This window comes from Canis aureus, chromosome X (genome assembly GCF_053574225.1).
Source record: "Canis aureus isolate CA01 chromosome X, VMU_Caureus_v.1.0, whole genome shotgun sequence".
Taxonomy (NCBI): Eukaryota; Metazoa; Chordata; class Mammalia; order Carnivora; family Canidae; genus Canis; species Canis aureus.
This window is the reverse complement of record NC_135649.1, coordinates 86,821,811-86,839,672: the sequence shown is the minus strand read 5'-3', so window position 1 is coordinate 86,839,672 and position 17,862 is coordinate 86,821,811. Positions and strand designations below refer to the sequence as shown.

General features: G+C 42.0%; 1 protein-coding gene across 24 annotated transcripts in view; it reads right to left on the bottom strand.

The window, feature by feature from the left end:
- Window positions 1-17,862, bottom strand: part of LOC144308397 (uncharacterized) — a 469,309-nt gene that overhangs the window by 391,583 nt on the left and 59,864 nt on the right. The window contains exon 4 of one of the 24 annotated variants that reach the window (XM_077888793.1): window positions 5,736-6,084. The exons of the other annotated variants lie outside the window; for them this stretch is intronic. Coding sequence (XP_077744919.1) covers window positions 6,038-6,084 — 47 coding nt within the window. The 3' untranslated portion in view covers window positions 5,736-6,037. Of the gene's footprint in view, window positions 1-5,735; window positions 6,085-17,862 lie in introns of those variants that run through there. 24 annotated transcript variants of the gene reach the window in all.

Here is a 17,862-nt window from a genome sequence, read left to right as displayed (position 1 = left end):
AGTAAGTGAAGTTTCTCATCCATGTGACAATTTTGCCTACCTTAAATTAAGAAGTTTCCATCATATAAGAAGATGGCTCAGTTATCAGAATAAATTTACTTCCAGGCTTGGGGTACAGGCACACAGGACTAGAAACACCAGAGATCAGGCTACACTTCTAAGGTACTCAGTCACGTCTGTGGGACCCTCACACACCTGCTCTCCTGTCTGTTCTCTATGTGCCCAGTCATTGAACCACAATCTCTATCAATCACTTCTTTTATTTAAAAAAGGACTTGGAGGGGGCACCTGGGTGGCTCAGTTAGCTAAGCATCTGCCTTCAGCTCAGATCACAATCTCAGGGTCCTGGAATGGAGCCCTGCCTGGGGCTTCCTGCTCAGTGGGGAGTCTGCTTCTCCCTCTCTCTGCTTATGCTCTTTCTCAAATAAAAAAAAAACTTAAAAAAAATAAAGAAGGGCTTGGAAAGACAGTCCTCAATTCTGGAGAAAGTTTTAAAAGCATTTAATCAAGCACACTCTCAGAACAACAAAGATGTTTCATATACTTTCCCCTTAGGATTTGGAAAAAGAAAAAAAAAATAGAAAGGAAACAAAACCCCAGTGGAGAAAGGCCACAGAACAGGAAAGCATGGTATGAAAGACCTAGTCCAGGCAGACTGGAGGTAAACTGCAGCTTGGACCCTATCAGTCAGTGAGATGAATGAGAGCTGAAAGGCTTTTTCCAGGACCAAGCCTACATAAGCAGGAAGTTTTGCTGCCCAGGGCAGAGAAGCAGATGTCAGGAAGATTTATATTTTAGAATGGTCTACTTTAGCAAATGAGTTGCAGTCAAACCCTTTTGTTAGACTCGAGAATCTTACATTAAGCAAAAAAGTCTTATTACCAACAGACTGAAAACACAGCCATTACTCTAATTCAGCATTGTTAACAATGAAAAACAAGGATGATTTTCTTTCTTTTTCCTTTATTTTTAATATTTTATTTAAATTCAATTTGCCAACACAAAAACAAGGATGACTGACTGGCAAATCATGTCTATTGAAGAAGAGGAACAGACTGTCAGCTGTACTTGCTCTACTACTCCTCACCCACCCACCACCTCTTCTTACATTTCTGGGCTTGTAGAGGAACTGACCTCAAGAGCGTAAGAACCAAATGAAAGTGAACATCCACATTCTAGCAATTCTACTTCTAAGGATACTGACAGACATGGGAACATTTCTTAAAGTAATGAAAGAAAAATATACTATTAACCCAGAATTCTATATACGGTGATAAAGTTCTTCAGGAATGAAAGTGAAAGGATCTTCTTACATGAAAGAAAACTAAAGATATTTGTCATTGGAGATCTACTCTAAAAGGATGGCTAAAGAAAGTTCTTCAAGACAAAAGGAAATGGTACAAGTATGAAACTTAGAAAATCATGAAGAATGAATGACAGAAAGGATAGAAATATAGGTTAAATACTCTCTTCCTGTTGGTTTTATTAAATTTCGTTTGATGGTTGAAGCAAATATCGTATTATCTGATGTGGTTTTCAATATATTTAAGACAGTTAGGGGAGCCCAGGTAGCTCAGCGGTTTAGCGCCGCCTTCAGCCCAGGGCGTGATCCTGGAGACCCAGGATTGAGTCCCATGTCAGGCTCCCTGCATAGAACCTGCTTCTCCCTCTGCCTGTGTCTCTGCCTCCCTCTCCCTCCCCCCTGCCCCCCCTCCCCGCCTTGTGTGTGTGTGTGTCTCGTGAATAAATAAATAAAATCTTTTTAAAAAAAAAATAAATAAATAATACAGTTATATTATAAAGGAGGAAGGCAAAGAATAAAATGGAGGTAAGCTGGGATCCCTGGGTGGCGCAGCGGTTTGGCGCCTGCCTTTGGCCCAGGGCGCAATCCTGGAGACCCGGGATCGAATCCCACATCGGGCTCCCGGTGCATGGAGCCTGCTTCTCCCTCTGCCTGTGTCTCTGCCTCTCTCTCTCTCTCTGTGACTATCATAAATAAATAAAAATTTAAAAAAATGGAGGTAAGTTTTCTACATTTCACTTGGATAGTAAAAGTGTCAACATCAGTACATTGTGAGCTGAGCCTGTGATCCATTCATAGTCCAACACTCAACAAGGACCATTCCAAGTGCTAGAGGTACAGCATTGAACAAAGTACTCCATCTCTGCCTTTACTCAGTTCACTTTTCAACTGTTGAGTTCACTTTCTCTTTGGGTGCTTTTCTCCATCCATGGTGTGAGATAAACACATATGTGGCCTTTACCTCCGGTTCCTTGAAGAGGGCTCCTAAAACCCTTGCCATTTCCTGAGAGGAGTGTTTTTTGTTACTCACAATGAGTGCATTCAACTAGAAGTGAGTTTACGCTAATTAGGTTACTATTGGTGGGCTCCTAAATAACTTCAGGATGGAGGGGCTGGTTGCCAAGGGAACCAACCACGTGATGAGAGGTTTGAAACTTATGTCCCCATCCCCTGGTCCCCCAAGGAAGGTAGAGAGGGTGGAGATTGTGTTCAGTCACCTATGGCCAAAGGTTTAATAAGTCATAGCTACATAATGAAACCTCTTATGAGAACTACAAAATAATGGAATTCAGAGAACTTCAAGGTTGCTGAACACCCTGAAGTACCAGAAGGGGTGACACACCAGAGAAGATGTGGAAACTCTGTGCCCCACTCCCCACACTTTGTCCTATGCATCAATTGTATTTGTTCTGGAGTTGTCTCCTTTATATTAAACTGGTAATAGTATAGTAAGTAAAGCATTTTCCTGAGTTCTGTTAAGTAGTTCTAGCCGATTATCAAACCTGAATGAAGATTGGGGGAACCCCTGAATTTGAAGCTAGCTAGGCAGAAATGTGGACCGCCTGCATACTCCATCTACAGCTGCTATCTAAAGTGGAAGCAGTCTTATGAGACTGAGCCCTTAATCTCTGAAGTCTGACCCTAACTCCAAGAGTTAGTAACAGAATTGATTGGGTACCTGAGTGCCTCAGTCGGTTAAACATACAACTCTTGGTTTCAGCTCAGGTCATGATCTCAGGGTCATGAGCTCAGGCTGCACCATTGGGCTCCACACTGAGCAGGAGTCTGCCTGAGATTCTCTTTCTTCCTCTCCCTCTGCCCCTGCCCACCTTCTCAAGTAACTAAATAAATCTCTCTTAAAAAAGAGTATCAGAAGTGAATTCAATTGTTGGACACCCAGTTGGTGTTGGAGAACTGAAGAACTGAAGTTTTAAAAGATACCCTATATGGTATTGGGGAGAAAAAATTCTCTCCATCTGCAGGTTACATTTTCGAATACACTGTTTCTTAGTCTGATTAATTGAAAAAATAAGAAGGAGAAGGTTTATAGAAGTACTCAACTGGGAGGTCAGAGTTAGAATGGGCTACAAATGATGCCCATACCATGAGAGAACCACTGGCTAGGACCCTCTTGACTATGTGAGAGACTTAACTCTTGAGTATTCAAAAGTTTTGGTCCAGACTTCCTCCACGGCCAAAATGGAGTAACAAGGACTGTATTTATCCTCCAAGCTCAAACAAACAAACAAAAAAACTGAGCAGGGAGTCCAGGGAGACCAAGGAAGCTAGAGTTTGTAGACAGAGTAACATAGAGGAGAGAGCTTCAGAGAGTACCTTGAATATTCAGTACCGTCTGAAAGGAGTACCTTGTGCTCACACAGGGCCAAAAATATTGCCTGACTCCACCTACTAGATTGGAAAAAAGTAACAATGTACAGGGCACTGGAAAAGCATACTCAGGAAGATCTTAAAATCTTGCCTTAGTAATGGAGAATAATTAGCCCAGGCTGAATAGTCCTCCAGAACCTCATAACAAATCATAAAAGCAAGACCAGAAAAAATTAAATTGTTACCAAGTACCATAACTAGATTCTAGAATAAACCTGAAGAAGATTTGTAGTAATACAGAAATACTCAGCACCCAATGCAGTAAAATCACAATGCCCAACATCTGATCAATAATTACCTGGCATGTGCAAGGAAGTGGGAAAATACAACTCATAATGAGGAAAATAAATCAAAATAGACCCAGAATGATACAAATGCTAGAAGGGGTAAAAAAAAGGTCATTAAAAATTATTACATAACTCAATCCCATGTTCATAAGGTATAGACATGTAAGACTGAAAAGGACCTAAATCAAGTTATAGAAATGAAATATAGGGATGCCTAGGTGGCTCAGTCAGTTAAGCATCCAGCTCTTGATTTCAGCTCAGGTCATGATCTCAGGGTCATGGGATCGAGTCATGATATTTTTTGTTTGTTTGGTTTTGTTACATCTTACATTATGCAGAAATATTTTTGTATAAATTGTTTAAAAGTTATTTATGCAAGGTTTGAATGCATACCTGTGTTTTTATTGTTTTGAGATTGCCAACTTCCCTGGTTTCCTTAAGGTAGGAGAGAACTTAACCTGTATTTCATCGACACAAATAATCCATCTACACATGTGCCCAGATATGGCAAAGCAGGTGAAGACCTTCCAATTAAAAGCATGTTTAACTGGAAGCTGAGAGCCTGCTTTGTCCATCAAGAATTACATAAGCATGTGGATAAATGTTATAGTCAAAGTAAGACACTCTGCCAAGTTTCCTCTGTATAGAATTTACCCATTTCTCAAAATTTAAAAATTCAGACTTCAGCCTTTGCACTCAGGAGGGTTTTGCGCCAGCATGAGCTCTTGTACTCTACACAGATCTAATTTATACAGTGAGTCAAGAAATAGAATAAATGATCCAACATAGCCTTTCTTTTCCTTTTTTCTCTCCTTTGAAGTGAGTTGAGTTCTCGTTCAAGGTTTATAACATGGCTATTTCCTAGTTGTAAAGTTATGCCTTCATAAGTGCCATTGTTGTAAGGTAGTGTTTTCCTAGACTTTCCCTGACGCGGTTTTACCTTTGTTGAATTTGTATAAACAATTGTACAAAAAAAAAAAAGCAAAAAAAAAAATGCTGGGCATGGAGCCTGCTTAAGATTCTTTCTCTCTTTCTCTTTCTGCCCCTACCCACTATTCGCACACATGCTCTCTCTCTCTCTAAAAAAATAAAATAAATTGAATTTAAATAAAAAGGAAATAAAATAAATTTAAAAAACTATCCACAAACAGTTTGGCAGTTTTCTAAGAAGTCAAACATATACATACCCTGTGATCCACTAACTCTACTCTTAAGTAGAAGAGATGAAAGCAGCTGTCTATACAAAGACACATGCATGAAGACAAAGCTGTTCACAACCGATTTATAGTAGGTAAGAACTGGAACAACATAAATCTCCATCAGTAGGTAAACAGATCAATAAATTGTGGTAGATTTATAAAGGGAAATGCTACTCAACAACAAAAAAGGAATGAGCTATTGACACACAACATATGAATCAACACATTACAATAATGTGTACCTCAAAGTAATTGTTCTGAGTGGCAGAAGCCAGTCCTGGTCACCTAAGACTGCATAGTCTATGATTCCATTAACATAAAAGTTTTGAAAAATCAAACTCTAAACCAGTATGACTTTATCTTAATTACATCTTCAAAGTCCTGATTTCCAAATAAATGCAGTCAGAGGTACCAGGGATTAGGAGTTCAACATATCTTTCTGGTGGATAGACTTCAACCCACAACACCATCTGAATAAGCAAAAAGCATTTCAAGAAGATGTTTAGCATGATTCCATTAATTAAAGGAAGACGAGGCATAAATACTTGATGCCAAATTGTTGAGATTTATTTTAAATTGCAATCACGTCTATGTAATCATGACCTAAACTGAATCAACACATTTCAAAATGCAATTATAAATGCAATCTTGTTATCAGGAGCAGTATCATTGCAAGCCAAGGAAATGCAAACAATTGTCCAATTTCAGTCATTTTTTTTTATGGTTTCAGTGATGGTTTACCACCATCTACTTGCAGTGCCTGAGTGCCAAGAAAAAAACAAAAGACTGTTCATTAATTCCTTTGATTCAGATTTGGTGGAGCTGTAGGCATTTACCATCTCACCCATTCCTTCACAGGCTCACAGTTTCTCATCTGCAAGCACCAAGCAGCACAGTGCATGGTAGCCTAAACAGGAAAACAGAAGCCACTTTAAGTATTTACAATAGATGGAATTTAACAGTGAACTGTCCACACAAATGATAAAGGAAATCAGAAGCAAACAGAGTGGCTCTGGAGATAAGCAAAACCAGGAGCCAACCCTTACCCTAGAAGTTCAAGAGAAAGAGAGAAAGGAGGCAAATTCTCAGAGGCCAAGGTCAGCTGTCAGAAATTGAAACTACAGCCACTTAGGTCTCAGGAAAGCAGAGAAGGAGAGGGGGAAAATATCCTAATTTCCTGCTTTCCCCCACCTGCTAATCTCTGATAACTCACCAAGGTCTCCCATTGGCCAAACCTAGCCAGGAGCTAGAGTTCACAGAAGCCAAGAGAGTGCAGGCTGCAGGGCTAAGGCAAAAAAATCTATGGGAGGGGCACCTGGCTGATTCAGGCAGTAGAGCCTGTGACTCCTGATCTCAGGGTCATGAGTTCAAGGCCCACACTGGGCGTGAAGGATACTTAAAAGAAGTCTATGGGAAATAATGCCAAGTCTTACGCATCTTCCTCCTAGATGTTGTTATGTAGAAGGAAAGCAATTCATATTTGTTGAACCCTGAAAACAAATATGCCTAGCTAATGAATTCATTAGGTGTTCAGTAAATAGAAATAGCAGTTTATTTTTTATATTTTTATTTATTCATGAAAGAGAGGCAGAGACACAGGCAGAGAGAGAAGCAGGTTCCATGCAGGGAACCTGACGTGGGACTCGATCCCAGGACTCCAGGATCATGTCCTGGGCTGAAGGTGGCACTAAACCGCTGAGCCACCCAGGGATTCCCTAATTCTTCCTAGACTTTAAACTAGCTACAGCCTAGACATTTTTCACTTAGGTATATGGTAAGCCTTGCTTTAGAGGACTAGTTATTGTAAAGCATTGTTGTGAGTCGGATCCATTCACAATACCAACAGGCTAATTAGGTCACCTTCATGAGTTAGACTATTACTACCCTTGGGACCTAGAACTGTTTGGATTTTTTAAAAAATAGCTTTTGTGGTGACCTTACAAATTTTTGCGCTCACACCCAATTTCACTTGGCATTGGAAGAGTGCTAAAACATAGTCGTAATTTTTAGTATCCTTGAACTCAAAATGACAAGCATTAAGAAAAATAACTACTAGGATCCTAGCAGGATGTTCATCCTACCAGTAATGGCCTTTACGATGTTGTATCAGTAGGAACAAGGTCAATGTAAAGAACATGGGTATAAAATGTGTATTTGTGACGCGCCTGGGTGGCTCAGTCAGTTAAGCATCTGCCTTCAACTCAGGTCATGATCTCAGGGTCCTGGAATTGAGCCCCGCATTGGGCTCCCTGCTCAGTGGGGAGCCTGCTTCTCCCTCTCTGTCTGTGCCTCCCCCCGGCTCAGCTCCTCCCTGCAATAAATAAAATCTTTTTAAAAAATGTTTATTTGTGGGGCAGCCCAGGTGGCTCGGTGGTTTAGCGCTGCCTTTGGTCTAGGGTGTGATCCTGGAGACCCGGGATCGAGTCCCACATCGGGCTCCCTGCGTGGAGCCTGCTTCTCCCTCTGCCTATGTCTCTGCCTCTCTCTCTCTCTCTCATGAATAAATAAATAGAATCTTTAAAAAAAAAGTTTATTTGTGGAACAAAGCTAATAGGTTCATTATTCTTCATTAAGAGAATGCTGGCTTCCCTAGTGTCAGACTCACCAATGTTTCAGACATGGCATTCCAGTCACAGCCTTGACACGGGATTCTCTGATCTCACAGCAGTGAAACAAGGGCTCAGTGCTGGTGGTCTACTCCTCTCTACCAGCATAATTAACATCAAAGGCAGCAGAGAGGTTTGGTCTCCGGTAATCTCAAAGAAGTCACAAAAACAGACATGGAAAGCCCTAGATCAAAGTATAATCTCAGAACACCTGAAAGTAACATGTGGCTCCTTGCAAGGTGGCCACTGATTCACAAAGAGAGCACCGCGAGAGCTGCGGGGAAGGAAGCAGGAGGACTCAGTAGAGTCTCTCCCAGACAAAGGTTCTAGTGCTCATTCAGCGGCCTTTTCCTACGTGGGCTCAGGTGGGCCATTTAATCTTAACTACATAACTGTTTAAGCATCGTGCCTATGTGGCCACCACTCCCACATCTTTCAAGCCCACACTCAAATTTCTCCAGCTGAGTTACAAGTCATATTCACACCAAGGGGATGTGACAACACAGACACGGCCATAGCGTGGGTTCCAGAGGGTATCTGGAAAATGTAGTCTGGAGATCCCCGGGTGGCTCAGCAGTTTAGCGCCGCCTTTGGCCCAGGGCATGATCCTGGAGTCCCAGGATCGAGTCCCACTTCAGGTTCCCTGCATGGAGCCTGCTTCTCCCTCTGCCTGTGTCCTTGCTTCTCTCTCTGTCTGTCTCTCATGAATAAATAAAATCTTTTTTTAAAAAAGTAGTCAGACAAACAGCCTCAGAAGATACTTTATTTTTTTAAGATTTTATTTACCTATTTGAAAGGGAGACAGAGAGAATGAGTGGGGGAGGGGCAGAGGGAGAGGAACAAGTAGACTCCCCACTGAGCAGGGAGCCCAACATGGGGCTCAATCCCAGGATCGAGCTGAGATCATGACCTGAGCTGAAGGCAGACACTGAACTGACTGAGTCACCCAGACACCTCCTCAGAAGCTACTTTAAGCAGTTGAGAAGGAATATATTCCTTCAAATGATACACACAAAAGGCCCAACTCTGGCTTTCTGCTAATAAACATTTCCACATTCCCACAGACCTCAAGTAGCTTTCACGTACAAGGAGAGAGATGACTAAGTCGGCATCCCCTGCCTCTTAAGAGTTATTATGTCTAGTAGCTGAGACAGATGATTATATTATATTGAACTTAAATGCTGGCATATGAAGTGTTTATTTACCAAGACAAAACAAATGTTTGGTGGTGCTCCATGAAGCAGAGGGTACTCAGAGTGGCACTTGAGGTCTCTGCATGCCCTAAACAAAGCCAAGTAACAGGATAGGCTGCCAGGCATTACCTAGTACATACTGAGATATTAATAAGTCTTACTGAGCTATTCATGCTCCAGAACATAGTAGCTCAGGCTGTCACAGGAACCAGAACTTAAGTCAGCAAAGCAAGGGATTTAAGCAGTTAGTTTTCATGACACCTTGGAAGCATGAGGCAGGTTTCCTCAAAGCCCCATGGAGCTATATTTGTGGGACAACTACTCACTTTCAGCTGTTCCCTGCCTCTTGGGAAAGACAAAGTTCCACCCAAAGATTGGGCAAGTCCAAGGCTGCAACCAAGTGAATACAGGGTAGCCATCAAACGCCAAGTTGCTCTAGTGAAGAAGCATTGTACCAATGCCCATTTCCTGGTTTTGTCCCTATGCTAGAGTCACATAAGATTCTACCACTAGGGTAAGATGGTGAAGGACACATGAGACTTTGCTCTATTTTTGTAATTTCTAATGAATCTAGAATTACCTCGAAACATAACTTTTTATTGTTGTTGTTTTAATGAAGTAAAGGGTCTCAGACATCTCTCCCAAGGTCACAGATCTTTTGAAAACTTGTAATTAGATCCCAGGCCAGACAGAATAGCTTATCTGATTAACTAGCCTTACAAATTAACCCTGCCAAAGTGGGGTCACTGCCACCCACCCAAATAAGCAATTTATCTTTTACAGTAGGTATTCTTAATTTAAGGACCCAAAGTATTATCCATGGAATCTTCATTTGGGAAAGCATTCTGTTTTATTTTTATTAACCTCTAACTTAAAATTAGCACTCTTTTCAGCTAATTTACTCAAACCATTGCACCATTTGCAGAATCCATGAATTTCACAATAGAAATGAGCTATTTTCATTCCTTATCACTTTGTTGCAGATCTCAAATCTGTGTTTTCACCACCTCAAAATTATGACTATGGTAATTAGACTAGCCACAGGATGTCACATCATCATGGTCTTTGTGCCTACAGATACTAGTACAAGACACTGGGCAGTTGCCCAACACTGGGTCAGGCTGACTTTCAGATACTAAAGAACGAAGTAGAAAGCCATTTCATGGGTGACCAAGACTCCCATGTTGCTTTCCAGTACTCCCTATCTACAATTATTTTTCAATCCATACATGGAAGGTGGGGAGTCCTTCACATTCAGTTTTTGCAAAATTAACATACTCAACTGAAAACACAATTCCTGGGGAATGGAGCCTGGGTGACTCACTCAGTTAAGCAACTGACTGCTGCTTTCAGTTCACTTCAGGATCTCAGTGGCATGAGATCAAGCCCTGCATCAGGCTCTGTGCTTAGCTCGGAGTTTGCTTGGGACTCTTTCTCCCTCTCCCTCTGCCCTTCCCCACTGCACTCGCGCATTATCTCTCTCTCTCTCTCTCAAATAAATAAGTAAATCTTAAAAAAAACACACACACAACTCCCCACAAGTCAGCAGGATTTTTCTAACAGACTAACAGACAGTACATTGACCACAAAGGTAGACCAGGCAAGTTCTAACACTAATCTGACCATTGAGGTAAATTTAATATATTTTAACAGTTACTGTTAACAGATTATACATTGATATAGATCATGCATGGTGTAAATGTGGTGAATAACACTTGTTTTTCTTCTTATACTCTTTTTCTGCACACGGTTTGTGTGTGTGTTTGTGTGTGTGTGTGTGTGTGTGTGCGCACTACACAGGGCTCAAACTCATGATCCCACATTAAAAGTCTCATGCTCTATGGACTGAGCCACCCAGGCACTCCCTTTTGCACACAGTTAAGAAATAAAGACATGTACTAGGGTGATACAAGTTATTTTAGGAAGGGTATTTGTGTATTATTCTGAGAACATGCCCCACACTAAAAAAGAGTAATTTTTGCACAAAAACCAATCACACATGAAAACAATTTTCCCAGGAAGGCAAAGAAGGCCACATTACCAGAATGCTGAAAGAATTTATTAACCAAGATAAAGCTGCAATTCAGAATTCTATTTCCTTGACAAAACCCAGCCATTAATACTTGGAAACATTGCACAACTCTTGCAAAAGGGGTTTTTTTGGTGGTAAATTTAAACCAGAGGTTCATCATATTTTCTTAAATCTAAAATGGTATCAAAGAATTCGGCCTGGCCAAAGATGACTGATTGTCTTTCAAATAACAGCTTTGAGGGGATCCCTGGGTGGCACAGCGGTTTGGCGCCTGCCTTTGGCCCAGGGCGCGATCCTGGAGACCCGGGATCGAATCCCACGTCAGGCTCCCGGTGCATGGAGCCTGCTTCTCCCTCTGCCTATGTCTCTGCCTCTCTCTCTCTCTCTCTATGACTCATAAATAAATAAAAATTTTAAAAAAATCATTCAAATAACAGCTTTGAGGGACATCTGGGTGGCTCAGTGGTTGCGTGTCTGCCTTTGGCTCAGGGCAGGATCCCAGGGGTCTTGGGATAGTGTCCCATGTCTCCCTCTGCCTATGTCTCTGCCTCTTTCTGTGTGTCTCTCATGAATAAATACATTTTAAAATCTTTTTTAAAAATAACGGCTTTGAGATTTAATTCACAAATTAAAAAATTAAGTATATAATTCAGTGGGTTTTTTTAGTATAGTCACAACATTGTGTAACCATCACTAATTTTCAAACATTTCATCATCCCCCGAAAGAAATCCCATACCTATTAGCAATCTCTCCCCATTCCCTGACCTTCACTCTTCCCCTGGTAACCACTGATCTACTTTGTTTTTCTGGATTTGTCTCTAGAAGTGGAAACACACAAAATGTGGTCTTTACTTCGCATAATGTCTTCAAAGTTTATCCTTTTCATTAGTGAATAATAGTCCCCTGTACAAATATGCTACATTTTATTTATCCATTCATCAGTTAGTGGACATTTGGGTTGCTTCCACTTTTTGGCTATTATAAAAAATGCTGCTAGGAGCATTTATACACATTTACAGGTTTTTCTGTGGACATACACTTTAAATTTATATATCTAAGAATGGAATTGCTGGGTCACATGGTAATTCTATATTGAACATTTAAAGGAACTGACAACGGATCCCTGGGTGGTTCAGTGGTTAAGCGCCTGCCTTCGGCCCAAGACCTGATCCTGGAGTCCCGGGATCGAGTCCCACATCGGGCTCCCTGCATGAAGCCTGCTTCTCCCTCTTCCTATGTCTCTGCCTCTCTCTCTCTCTCTCTCTCTCTCTCTCTGTCCCTCAGGAATAAATAAATAAAATATTTTTAAAAAATAAAATAAAAAACTGGCAAACTGATTCCCTCAGCAGTGACACCATTTTACGTTCCCAGCAACAATGTGTGAGGGTCCAATTCTCTATGTCCTTGTTAATACTTGTTGTAGTCTTGGGACATCCGGGTGGCTCAGCAGTTGACTGTCTGCTTTGGCTCAGGTCGTGATCCCAGGGTCCTGGGATGGAGTCCTGAACTGAGATCCCTGCAGGAAGCCTGCTTCTCCCTCTGCCTGTGTCTCTGCCTCTCTCTCTCTCTCTCTTTCTCTCTCTCTCTCTGTGTGTCTCTCATGAATAAATACATAAAATCTTTTTTAAAAATACTTGTGGTCTTTTTTTTTTTAATTTCAGCTACCATAATGGATGTGAAGTGGTATTTCATTGTGGTTTTGATTTCTATTTCTCAAATGGCTAACGTGCTTATTAGCCATTTGTATAAATTCTTGGGAGAAATGTCTATTCAAATCCTTTGTCCATTTCTTAATTGGGTAATTTCTCTTTTGTTGAGTTGTAAAATAGCCTATTGATCTTAGGGTGAATGCTTTAATACAACTGGAATTTAACTCAAAAAACCTTGGAGAATAAGTGTTTTTACCTAGCAATATGAATTAGGGAAGCTCTAATTCCTTTTGAAACAATTTGTGAATTGAGATTTTTCAACCCTGGAATCCATTGAAACAAGAAAATTAGAACTGATTGGTTGTCCAATAAGACATGCATATTGTCTTATCCAAAGACCACCTCAATTTAATGTTGTGATTCAAGCTAAGCAACCTTCACACTGGTGTCTTTAAACTTTAACTTGCCTGTGTTTACAATGTACTGTCTTGGAACACCCAGCTGGCTCAGTCAGAGGAGTTTAAGACTACTGCTCTCAGAGTTATGAGTTCAAGCCCCACCTTGTATGTAAAGATTACTTAGGTAAATAAAATTTTAAAGATAAGTACATAAAATGTACTGTCTTATTATTTAATGGATTAAGGTACATATTTTTCTATTAGAAGCTTGTTTTAAAATTGGTATCTTTTGGGATCCCTGGGTGGCTCAGCAGTTGAGTGTCTGCCTTCGGCCTAGGGCATAGTCCTGGAGTCCCGGAATCGAGTCCCACATCGGGCCCCCTGCATGGGGCCTGCTTCTCTCTTTGCCTGTGTCTCTACCTCTCTCTCTCTCTGTGTGTGTCATAAATAAATAAATAAATAAATAAATAAATAAATAAATAAATAAATAAAATTGATATTTCAAATTCTTTTCTTTGAAATCCCATGTGTTTTATCTGTAGGCGGTTCAGAATAATGTGTAAAAAGGTTTAAATAAAACACATAGGGGATGCCTGGGTGGCTCACTCGTTGAGCATCTTCCTTCAGCTCAGGTCATGATCTCAGGGCCCTGGGATCAAGCCCCCAATTGGGCTCCCTGCTCAGCAAGGGGTATGCTTCTCCCTCTCCCTCTGCCCTTCCCCCGATTCATGTGCTCGCTCACTCTCTCTCTCTCTCTATCTCTCAAATAAATAAAATCTTATAAAAAATAGTCATTTCTCCCATTTTAGTTCCTGCTGTGTGGCAGGTGCTAGACACTGAAGATACAAAGATAAACGGCTGCCCCTGACCTCAGTGAGTTTATAGTCTGCCATTTTGCATATGCAGGCATAGTAGAATCAACACATTCAAAAGAAAACTCTTCAGGATCCCCAGGCAATACCCCTCCAAAAGAAACCCAGCAGTACCCATCTCAGCCAATGTCTACCCACCCACCCAGTTGTTTGGGCCAAAAATTTCCATTAACATGATTCATCACTCATCTCAGTCAATCCATCAGTAGTCATGGAAGTTCACACTTCAAAGCCTTCAAATTTAGATCCGCTTCTTACTATAACCCATCAAGTCCACCTGGCTTACCACCACCTGATAGACTACTGCCAAATCCTCCACACTGGTCTTGTTCCATTCTCGCCCCTGCACAAGTCAGGGTGAACTTTCTATCCTGTAGGTCAAATAGCGTGCCCCTCTTAAACCCTCCCAATAACTTGACAGTATACATTAAAAAAAAATTCCCACCCCTTTACCATGGCCCTCAATACTACACAATCCAGCCCATTTGCCTTATTTTCTTCCACTTTCCCCCTTATTCAAATTCTCGGGGTGCCTGGGTAGTTCAGTTAATTAAGCTCTGACTCTTGGTTTCAGTTCAGGTCATATCTTGGGGTCGTGAGATTGAGGCCCCTGGCAGGCTCTGCACTTGATGCAGAGTCTGCTTGAGATTCTCTCTCTGCACCTCCCTCCTGTGCACTCTCTCTCTCTCCGGTAAATAAATAAAGTCTTTAAAAAAAATTCTTCAGGGCCCCTGGGTGTCAGTCGTTGAGCATCTGCCTTCAGCTCAGGGCATGATCCCAGGGTCTTTGGATTGAGTCCCACATCAAGCTCCCCACAGGGAACCTGCTTCTCCCTCTGCCTGGCTCTGCCTCTCTCTGTGTGTCTCTCATGAATAATAAATAAAATCTTTAAAAAAAATTCTTCGCACTTAGAGTTCTGGTAAAATGAAACTCCCTTCCCCCAGGCATTCATTCTTCTGCTCCCTTATCATTCAGATGTCTACACTAGAGAGGCCTCCCTCTTAACTTTAAAAAAAGCCACCCTTGCTGCAGTTATTCGCAATCACATCACCCTATTTTGTCTTTGTGGCACTTGGTCCTGAACCTTCTGACATACCCGGGCCCATCTCATTGTGGTAAAATGTAAATTCCTTGGGTGCTAGTATTCATTCTAGAACCTGGAGATAACGTAGTACAACATGAATGTCCACTGCCTGACTCAGTGACAGCCACGCCTATCTTTCTGGTAACTGAAGTTACCAATAAGTATGGTTATTTGATTGCCAGTTTGAAGATTTGCTTATTCTGTTTTCTCAACTACCTCCCCTGCTCACCATAAGACTTCTTCACTTCCTCACTTGCCTCTTTTCCCCCCTACATTCCCCTCCACTCAGGATCAGACATAAATAGACACTTATCTGGTGCTTCCCATACAAACATGGTCACCCTTGTCCTTTTTTTTTTTTTAAGATTTATTGATTTGAGAGAAAGAGAGCAGAGGAAGGGAGAGGGATGATCAGACTTGTGCTGAGCAAGGAGCCTGACACAGGGCTCCATCTCAAGACCCTGAGATCACGCCCTGAGCCAAAACCAAGAGTCGGACGTTTAACCAACTGTGCCACCCAGGTGCCCCAGTCATCCCCTTTCTAATGCAAGCGTTGCCTGTTTGCTGTCTTAGCAGCAGATCTTGCCAACAGTAACTTCAAATTTAAAAAGGTACCCTTGAGGCTCTGTAGAATGCAACTATAAAAGGCTGGAAGTCTGTGAAGCAGAGTCTACCCTCCCTACCCTCCTTCATCAAACAGATGACTACATAGGCAGTATGATGAATGCATCACGAGGTCTTTCATATAAGAGGAGATTCTAGACTTCTTGTTAGGCAAGAAGTCTAACAGACCCCTGCAAGATCTGGCCAAGTAAGCAGCTAAACTAGATGACTCCAGTTTGAAAAGGAATAGACTTGTTCTAGAGACGAGCTCTGGAGTCATGTCAATCAAATGCAGAATCAAGAGGTAGCCAACCAATGGCCCATCATCAAACCCAAAGTCTGGTACATGTCCAAGCTGATTTTATTGCCCAGGATCATTTTCTGGACTCAGGATCTCAGCATGAGGCCCAAACTCCATACCCCCACCTCCAAGACAGCTCCAAATCTACAGGCTTGCCCTGGTTGGCAAGCAAATCAGAGTTGAAGGAAGGCTTTTGAAACCAGTTTCTTCTTCCATTACAGGTCCCATTCGTTCATCAGGTGGATCAGACTGAATGAACCTCTTTGATTCAAGGGCTCCTATGGAGACAGAACAGCTTCACAACTTCATCATCCCTGAAAAGACTAAGACTGCAGAGAAGCCATCAGAAACACCGGCCCTGTAACTTCAGGCAGTAACTGCTCTGATGCCTACTCTGCTACGACCCCAGACTAATTCCCATCAAGCCAGGGGATCCCTGGATGGCTTGGTGGTTTAGCACCACCTTCGGCCCAGGGCATGGTCCTGGAGTCCCAGGATCAAGTCCCACATCGGGCTCCCTGCATGGAGCCTGCTTCTTCCTCTGCTTCTCTCTCTCTCTCTCTCTCTCTCTCTCTGTATGTGTGTGTGTGTGTGTGTGTATGCCTCTCATGAATGAATGAATAAATAAAAAATCTTAAAAAAAAAATAATTCCCATCAAGCCCACCCACTTGACCAGCTCTTCTATGCAGTCAGAACTAAGTAAGGAAATGCAGAATTCGAAATTTGTGGGGAACAGAAGAGCAACATTCTGCAAGTCCCAGCTTACTAAAGAGGGGGCACCTGGGGCAGACCCACAGCTCTAGTCATGAAGTCTGGTAATCCATTGAGAAACCGTGGCATTTTTTTTCATCACAAGAAATGTGCTCCATGCACATACGTGCATGATCAATGACACTGGCCCAGTTATTAAGCTCAGGAAGGGGTACACAGAGGTGAAGGGGCAGTGACCCAGCCCGGTGGGCTGCCCAACATCCAAATAAGTAGACTGGAGAATGGCTGGAGGTCAGCTACATTCACTTTCCCACACATTTCCTGCTTACCTCCAGTGAACAGGAGACGGGCCTCCACAGCCAGCCATGTTCACACTATCACCCAAATGGGGCATACTCTGCAGGTGGGCTGCTATAATGTGGTGCCCCAAGCTCAGAAAGCTTTAGCCCCTGTGGTTAGGACGCATTCTGGCCCAGTAGTAGACATTGACCAGTAGGATCCTACATTGTATCTCTCATTCCTGTGCTCATTCCATCCCCCTGAGCAGTGCAGCTGAGTAAACCTGTTAATGGTGGCCCTACTAAAGATTAGCAGATTTGTGGACCAAGACACGGTCCAACAGGCCAGCAGAAAATGTAAACCACCAATTGATGGATAGGATAACCTCTGTAAGGGATGGAGCAGTATCTCACAAGACCACCCCCGTCAAACAGTTTTGTTTTCCTTTAGTGACTTTACTGAGCCTTTGTCATTAGAGTTCTTCAAGATATTAACCTACGGGCATTACCTCAATATCCAGACATTATTTCCTCAGCTGTGCAACCAAACACCCTGCTCCCCATATTCGTATTTTTTAATTTTTTTGTATTTTTTAATTTTTTAAGCAATCTCTACACACAATAGAGATTGTGCTGCCCAAACTCACAACCGCAAGATCAAGAGTCACACCCTCCACCAACTGAGCCATCCAGGTACCCCCTCATATTTATATTCTAAGTGTTCACTCTCTACAAATATTTCAAACACAAAAACAAAGGTGCTGCCTCTATGCTTTATATACCTGCACAATTGGCCTCGTTTCCAAACGCTAGTCCATAGCCAAAGAAGATTCCCTTTTGGAAACCAGGGCCAGAGTCTGTTCATACTAACAGCAGGAATTGTTCCAAGGCTTGGCCAATGGAGAGTTCGACCTCTGCCACAACAAGCGTTGCTCATCTTTTAATTGCTCTTGATC